The following is an 8,179-nucleotide window of genomic DNA, read 5'->3' on the forward strand; positions in this document are numbered from 1 at the left end:
CCAAGTAGAAATTGATCCTTTCTGTTCTAAATGACATAGGCTGGATTGGGATTTTCTTTTCCCTGCTCATCAGTGAGCGAGGTTGGTGGGCATGGCTCTGAACCATCTACAATACCCAGCAGCTCATGGCTTTTCAAGATAGGAACCACCGTGGAAAGCGAAGAAAGATATGTTGTGGCATTGTCAGGTTTGACAAAATTTGATTGAGCCAAATTAGGCAGTTGAAACAGAGAAGTTGGAGTGCTAGAGGAAGCCATTTGAATCAAATGAGAGATTTTATTTTTCTTTGGGAAACCAGGATAAGAGAGGGCGAAGGCCTAGAAAGGCTCTGATACCATGAAAATGTGTATAATGTTTTTGGTATTTTATTCAATGCATAAAGCTGTAATGACATGGGCATTATATACAGTGAATTTGTCTAAGGAATGTGCGAGTATATGGTATGTACATTAACATGAGTGTTGATATTGTGAGATTACTCATTACACAGATTACACAAAATAATTCCTGTCAAAGATGTAAACTTCCTTGTAAAGTAGATTCTTTGTTTCTGTTGTGATTGATTGTTGCTAGGTGTCTCCTTTCCTTTCTCTGTTTCTCTGGCAGCTATGGGAGTTGCTGCTATATGTCTTCTTTCCTTTTTCTGTTTCTCTGGTAGCTGTGCAATCACTAATTGCGTGATTGATGGTATTTGGCTGAGCTGTTGGATCATAAATGTTTTGATTGTGATTTGTCATGGGAGCAGCACTGTCATCACTAACAACTCCTACTTTTTTACACAATTTTTTCATACTTATAGGTAGCTTTTAGAATTCCGCAATTAAGCGTGCTTAATGGAGAGTAAGATCAGGAGGAAGAAAAAAAAAAGAAAAACCAAAAAAATGGAGGTGGCTACACTTACTCCTATTTTTTTACACAATTTTTTCATACTCATAGATAGCTTTTAAAACCACATTTAACATTGCGTTGCTGACTTTGACACTAACATGTTAAATGAAACATACATGATAGATGATAAACTGTTAACTTTGATAATAAAGTGATCGAATGACATTTAAAATATGGGCAAAACTTAACGGACTTTATTCTTGAAATTAGAAGCTCAAAGATTAAATCCAAATTAAAAAAAAAAAAAAAAAAAAAAAAAAAAAAAAAAACCTAAGAACTAAATATTATTATTTTTTCTTATTTTTTAAATTCCATGTTAGCATGAAACAAAATGAGTGCCAAAAAAGAAAAAAAAACATAAATGACCTTGAGATCATACGCCTCCCTCTCTTTCAACAAAGCCTTTTAGCAGAGCCTTAATATTTTCTTTTGTTGTATGTATGTCCTACCGTCATGTTTAGCCGTTGCTTCACTCACAAAAGGTGTAATACCCCTGCTCTAAGTGGTATGATATTGTCCACTTTGAAAAAAATTCGCACGGTTTTATTATTGGATTTACCTGCAAAAGGCTTCATACCATTTAGAGAGAGTATATTCTATATAAACACATCATCTTTTCCATGCCCAGGCAATGTGGGACGTCACAATCACCCCCTCTTAATACCTAGCGTCCTCGCTGGCGACTCTCATGGGCTTGTGCACGCTCCCCCCATCTCATGTTGGGCTATGGCTCTAATACTATATATAACACCCCTGCTCCAAGTGGTATAATATAGTTCACTTTGGCCCAAGCCCTTACGGTTTTATTATTGGTTTATTCTTAAAAGGCCTCATGGAAAGGAATAAACCCTATAAATTCAAAAAAAAAAAAATTGATTTTTTAAAAAAAACGAAAAATTTTAATTTAAAAATAATATTTAAAAAAAAAACAATTTTTTTAAATAAAAATTTTTAATTTTTTTTTAAACGGAAATTTTTATTTAAAAAAAAAACTATTTTTTTATTTAGTTTTAAAAAACAAAAAATTTCATTTTATTAAACGAAAAAATTTATTTTAAAACGTAAATTTTTTATTTAAATAAAATTATAAAACAAAAATAAAAAATAAAATAAAAAAAATAAAAAATAAAAAATAAAAACTAAAATTTTCAATTTAAAAAAAAAAGAAATTGAAATTTTTTAATTTTTTTCTTATAAAATTGATTAAAAAAAAAAAATGGCCATTGAGGGATTTTTTTGGTTAGTTTTAGGTTCTTTCTAGAAGTTTTAGTTTTTATTTTTTATTTTACTGAGGGTAATTTCGTCATTGAGGGAACATTGACAATTTTTGGTAATTTAGGAGGAATATTGTCACAATTGAAAGTTTGGGGGGAACATTGTCAATTGAGTAGTAGTTTGAGGGGGTTACATAGACTTTCTCCTATTAAATATAAACACATATTTTTTCCATGCCCAAATAATTTCATACGGCCAACTTTGTCATCATGAGAATATTTGAAAGTGTATCAAAACAAAAAACAAGCACAATGCACAAATGATCTATGAACATCGAAGCTGTCTAGTAATTCAATCATTGCTTGGAGTTTGAACACTCCAATCTCGATATCCTCATCTAATCTTCTTTCTTTATTTCAGCCTTGACCCATAACCGATTAATAAGCAAAATGCCAGCCCAGCGTAATACCGAGAGACAGAAAGAGCACTCTACGCCATTCATAGTGGCCCAATCTACGCTAGCGAGAAGATGGGTCTGCACTACTTATCCAGTATAAAATGAGAGACCAGCCCAAAAGACTCAAAAAGGTCCAAAATCGTAGGCCCAAAGATCAGCCCAATCAACAAAGGGTTATCCAAAAATTTAGATCCGGGTCCCACTGCGCGTGTAATCTGGATGATGCAGGTGCGCTGTACGCACCCGCGCGCAGAATAATAAGACCCATTCATTTTCCGCTGTCTGGACTTCCTCGCTAACAATCATTCCAATCGGTGTGGTGCCTTCGAAAAGTTCTTTGACTTTTTGTTTGAGTTTCTTTGCAAATTCAGGTATTTAATCCCCAAATTTCCCTCACTTAATTCTAATCATCAAATAATTTAATGGAAATTACCAAATAATCAATCTATTGAGAGATTCACCGGACTTTATTTGGTTGCTGAGAGACCTGAGAAAGAGAAAGGAATTGCAATTCTAATTTGTGTGAGAAATTTGAAGTTTGAGGAAGTCTTTTGGTGCTTTGATTGTTTCTTCCTTTTCTTATCAATCAAACGGAGGGATAGGGTTTTTGGTTGAATCTCAGTTGCTTTTTATAGCTTGCCAATTGGTCAAATTTAGGGTGTTATGATCTTCCCGTGTTGGTAATTGAGCTCAATTTTAGGGGTTTTGGAGGCTCTATTCGTCGCGTAACGTTACCATCGATGAAAGGGGAAGTGCAGCTAGAGCCAACAGGAACAGCTGGAGGGAACCCTAGTGACTCCGATCCTCTGCTAGAGAACCAGGCCGATTCGCCACCAGGGAGCTCTAGTGAGATCAAGGATGAAGATATCGAGGCCGGTACGATTCCGTGTTGTCGCATTTGCCTCGAGAGCGAGAGCGAGGGCGAGCCAGGTGAACATTCTTTGTGAAGCACTTTGATTTTGTTTCTAATGAATTTTGATTTAAATTAGAGCTCTATTCGAATCAGGGATAAACTTTGATTATGCTCCTTGGTTTATTCAAAGTTTGATTATAATTGCTTGTGCGCAACATCTAAAATGCAGATATCGCATTGATGGTTATCTTGTAGTGCCATTTTATCCCGAAAATTGTCACGCACACTGCGCACAAAACAACAGATATGCATATTTTGAGGGATTCTTTGTTTTGACATTGAGGGATGAGTTGTTGTTGTGATCTTTGAGCATGAGTTGATGTTGCAATTTCAAAGTATGAATCAAAAGGTACTATAGCTCAGTACAAGTTGAAGAAATTAGCTGAGAAAATATAGGAAGAATCACACTCAGCTTTACAGCAAGTGTTCGTGGCACGATTTCTAATGAATTTATTGATCAGAAGAAATTGAAAAAGTACAATTAGCTCAGTTAGAGTTCAGTTTTACTGACAGAAGAATTAAAAAAAAAAAGGGCCCTCCCTTTACACTTGGCTTTTAATCAGTTTTGGCATCCCTGCTTTAGCTCAAATGGTACTTCCTCCTACAAAGGGGAGGGTGAAGTCATGGTTCAAGTCCAACTGGGTGTGTGTGTAACTTACCAATAAAAAAAGAGAGTTTTGGCATCCCTCATTCCTAATTCTGGTTGAAGTTTCAGAATATTGAAGTAGCACAAATTTTGTTTTTCCCTTCTTTTTGTTGGTCTGTCCTGGATTAATATTCTTGGCAAACATTTTATATAGTACATAATATATATATAGATAGACTCCAGAATATGTACTTGTTGCTTTGGCGTACATCTCATTCCCTTGGTCTAATGGCTTTTCAATTTTGTAGAGGATGAATTAATATCTCCATGCATGTGCAAAGGCACTCAGCAGTTTGTTCATCGTTCATGTCTTGATCATTGGCGTTCAGTTAGGGTAAAAACTGTTGTTTTGGCTCTTATGAATATGAAAACTTACAATCCAATTACTTCAAGCGGGGAGTCTTTTAATAATTGGTCTTACAGTGACTTTTCCCCCTTTTTTTTTTTTACAGGAAGGATTTGCTTTCTCACATTGCACCACTTGCAAAGCTCAGTTTCACCTTCGACTTACAGTTTTTGAGGACAACTCTTGGCGTAAGATAAAATTCAGACTTTTTGTGGCAAGGGATGTCTTCCTTGTATTCTTAGCTGTACAAACTGTGAGTATTCTTTTTGCACACGTTTTAGTGAATGGGTTCAGAAAGATGCCATTCTTTACCAATCAAGCATTTCATCTGTATTATAAAAGGACTCGTCCTCATTTATTAATTAATTGGTTTCACTATTATGTTTTTTAATTGTGTAAAAGAAAAGGAATAATATTAAAAGCTGTGAGGATGTTTATTTTGCATGATCTCAGTGGAAATCAAAATAGCCAATTGATTTTCTATTTGTTGCATGCAACATAGTGCATATTGGTGCTATTTGCTTACTGGCAACTATCTTATATTTTATAAACGGCTCAAATTATTTTCTTAAAATTTTCTTCTCTTCTTTTCCATTTCTTCTCTTATTTAGTATCCAACTTGTTCAGTTATTGCTGGTACATTGTCAAATAAATTGTGGCCTGTTTTAATTAGCATTGACCACGCATGGAAATTAGTCAAAAACAAATTGAAGTCCTAAATAGATTTTCTTGGCTTTCACTAAGTACTTCTGTAGGGTATTGATTTTAATATAACATGCTTTTGAGATCTGGAATTGAGTTTCTTTTTTCTTTTATGTAAAGCTGATGATTTGTTTGGCTCAAAGCATTCAAAGAAAGACCCTCAAAAGTTTCCCTCTTAAAATTTTCATGTTTGCAGGTAATTGCTGTAATAGGTGGCTTTGCATACGTAATGGATAAAGATGGGGCCTTCAGGAACTCCTTCAGTGACAGTTGGGATCGGATTCTATCAAAACATCCAATACCTTTTTATTACTGTATAGGTAAATGATGGCTTCAGCAGTTATATATTTATTTAATTTACCTGCTGAGATTGAAAATCCTGCTTGTAATTTTTATTCTCATAAACATGGTTAGTAGTTATATCTAAAGCCAAACACAAACGCTATGTTTGTGCTTATTGCAGTTTGTCTTATTTTCTCCTATGGAGTTGCAACCACCAAATCGGTGTTATATATATATATATGTGTTTGGCTTTAGATATAACTACTAACCATGTTTATGAGAATAAAAATTACAAGCTGAGATTGAAAATCCTGCTTGTAATTTTTATTCTCATAAACATGGTTAGTAGTTATATCTAAAGCCAAACACAAACGCTATGTTTGTGCTTATTGCAGTTTGTCTTATTTTCTCCTATGGAGTTGCAACCACCAAATCGGTGTTATATATATATATATTATGGCTTGATATCATTGCAAGAAAGTATTGTTTACTGATGTGTGCTCAAAGACATTTATTTATTTATTTGATAAGTAAATCAATCTCAGTAGAAAGTGCAGAAGAGACCCCAATTAGGGAGAAAAAGAACAGAAGCTCAGAAATTCAGTAAAACTAAAAAAAACGAGGACTGTTGTATGTTGCCATCCAAGCATAAAGAAATTTGAACATGTCAGCTTTTAACTTTAACACCAGTCTCTCACAATCTTCAATGTTCTTCGTCTTCCGCTCTCTCCAAATGTACCACATTAAACGCAGAGGAGCTATCCTTCAAACTTCTAAAATGCAATGTCTTACCTACTGACCTTTCCAGTTAGACAACAACTCCACCACCCTTCTAGGCGTGACCCACTCTACGCCAAAGAATTGGAAGATCAAACCCTACAACTCGCTAGCCACTTCATAGTGGACACGAAGATGATCTATGGTCTCCCCAGTTCTCTTATACATACAACACCAATCCACCATAATGACATGCCTTTTCCTCAGGTTATCCAAGTTAAAATATTTTCTAGTGCTACCGTCCGCCCAAAAAAACACCACTCTTGAAAGAGCCTTAGTTCTCCAAATAATATGTGCTCAAAGGCATTTATACAACTATCGTTTGGTTCTTTGCGTTGACTATACAAGAAATTTCACTCGTTACATGTGAATAATTGTCCCTTCTTAATAACATGTTAGAACATTCTCCATTTTGTAAAGACCATAAATGTTAGCTATGTTAGTGGGCAGTATCTTCTCTGCAGGTCTCGCTATAGTCCGTACTTAGCTGGAATTGAAATTTGTTCTACTTTCTTATAACTAATATCTTAAAGTTGTCAATATGAAATAGATCTGCTTTAGGTCTCATATGTTTTTGATACTCTCTAATTCTAACACACAACACACGCATACTTCTTTTATTGTGCTTATTTAAAAAGGATAAAGGATCAATGGAGAAAGTTCACTTGATTTCATTCCATCACCCATTTTGTCTTCTATGGAACTACCGAATGCTTGGTATTGGTCAGTGATACGTCGTTTTCAAAGTTCTGACTCTATATATACATACTACCAGGGGTACTGGCCTTCTTTGTGCTGCTTGGATTTTTCGGGCTTATACTTCATTGCTCCTCCCTCAATGGTAATGACCCGCGGATGGCTGGCTGCCACAATTGCTGTTATGGATGGGGCATCTTGGATTGTTTTCCTGCATCTATGGAGGCATGTTTTGCCTTGGTTGTAGTTTTTGTCGTCATCTTTGCCATTCTTGGAATAGCTTATGGCTTCCTTGCTGCCACCATGGCCATTCAGAGGATCTGGCAAAGACACTACCACATCCTTACCAAGAGGGAGCTCACTAAGGTAAGCTCTGAACGCAGTTTTTCTGCACAAGTGCCTTGCACAGTAAGGTCTTTGTACTATAGATTCATTAGTTGGCCGAGAACTTGGCTTTCTTGGCATCTGCCCCACCCATGACTAGTTGACTAAGAACTTACAAATGGGCTTAATGTTTTAGATATTGGATCATTTCTACTGTCAACTTTAGCTATTAAATCATTTCTAGTGTAAAAAAAGAATTAAGCTTAAACATTTTGCAGGAGTACATAGTGGAGGATCTTCGTGGTTGTTATACTCCGCCAAAACTGGATCCAGAACACGAAGCACGACTGAAAATGCTTAAGCTTTTATAGTAATGGACGCTGAAGTGAATTTATGTCTTTTTCAAGTGTTTTTAAATTAATCAGCATATGAGAGCTACAATGTGTATTTGCTCCGCAACTTTGTTTAATACAGTGGAGTGTAAAGAGAATGGGTCTTATGTTGTAAGTGCTCACCAAGGTGCGTACTTGATCTTGCAAAGCTGACTGAAAAATGATTTGAAAATGCCCTAATATAATCATCTGTGCAGTTATTCTAAATTTTCATGCCTTTTAATGTACATTGTTGGTCAGCCATTGTTAAACCTTTGAATTGAGCAATATGCCACACAATATCTCCATTTACAGTCTGGAAGGACCGTTCTAGTTTGTTTAACTAAAAACTGAAAAACAAGTCTAAACGAGCTGTTTTTGGAGTATACACCTCTTCAGGTCCTCATAGTAGTTCGTTGTCTAAATTAGGGTAGTATTCTTGTAACTGATGCATTTGAATTCTACATTGATAGTATTTTTTGTTGTAATATGATTCATTTGGTATGGTTATCTTGTGAATGTAAGAGATGTTTTCTTTCACTAATTAGCCCTCTGTTAGGTG

General features: G+C 35.3%; 1 protein-coding gene across 1 annotated transcript; it reads left to right on the forward strand.

Annotated features, from left to right (window-relative positions):
• Positions 1-2,848: 2,848 nt before the first annotated feature.
• LOC132166173 (RING/FYVE/PHD zinc finger superfamily protein) lies at positions 2,849-7,845 on the forward strand. The gene is made up of 7 exons (XM_059576950.1): positions 2,849-2,931; positions 3,261-3,490; positions 4,368-4,453; positions 4,572-4,718; positions 5,364-5,487; positions 7,002-7,288; positions 7,525-7,845. Exons 2-7 carry the CDS (start codon positions 3,301-3,303, stop codon positions 7,615-7,617), a joined length of 927 nt encoding a protein of 308 aa, XP_059432933.1. The 5' UTR covers positions 2,849-2,931; positions 3,261-3,300; the 3' UTR covers positions 7,618-7,845.
• The last annotated feature ends 334 nt before the right edge of the window (positions 7,846-8,179 follow it).

This window comes from Corylus avellana, chromosome 11, assembly GCF_965113065.1.
Source record: "Corylus avellana chromosome 11, dhCorAvel1.hap1.2, whole genome shotgun sequence".
Taxonomy (NCBI): domain Eukaryota; kingdom Viridiplantae; phylum Streptophyta; class Magnoliopsida; order Fagales; family Betulaceae; genus Corylus; species Corylus avellana.

Excerpts from the sequence above, each read along its gene's own strand:
- LOC132166173 (XM_059576950.1), top strand. The coding sequence starts at position 3,301 with ATGAAAGGGGAAGTGCAGCTAGAGCCAACAGGAACAGCTGGAGGGAAC. Across the intron at positions 4,454-4,571 it reads ATCATTGGCGTTCAGTTAGG|GAAGGATTTGCTTTCTCACA; the intron begins GTAAAAACTGTT and ends TTTTTTTTACAG. Across the intron at positions 7,289-7,524 it reads CCAAGAGGGAGCTCACTAAG|GAGTACATAGTGGAGGATCT; the intron begins GTAAGCTCTGAA and ends AACATTTTGCAG.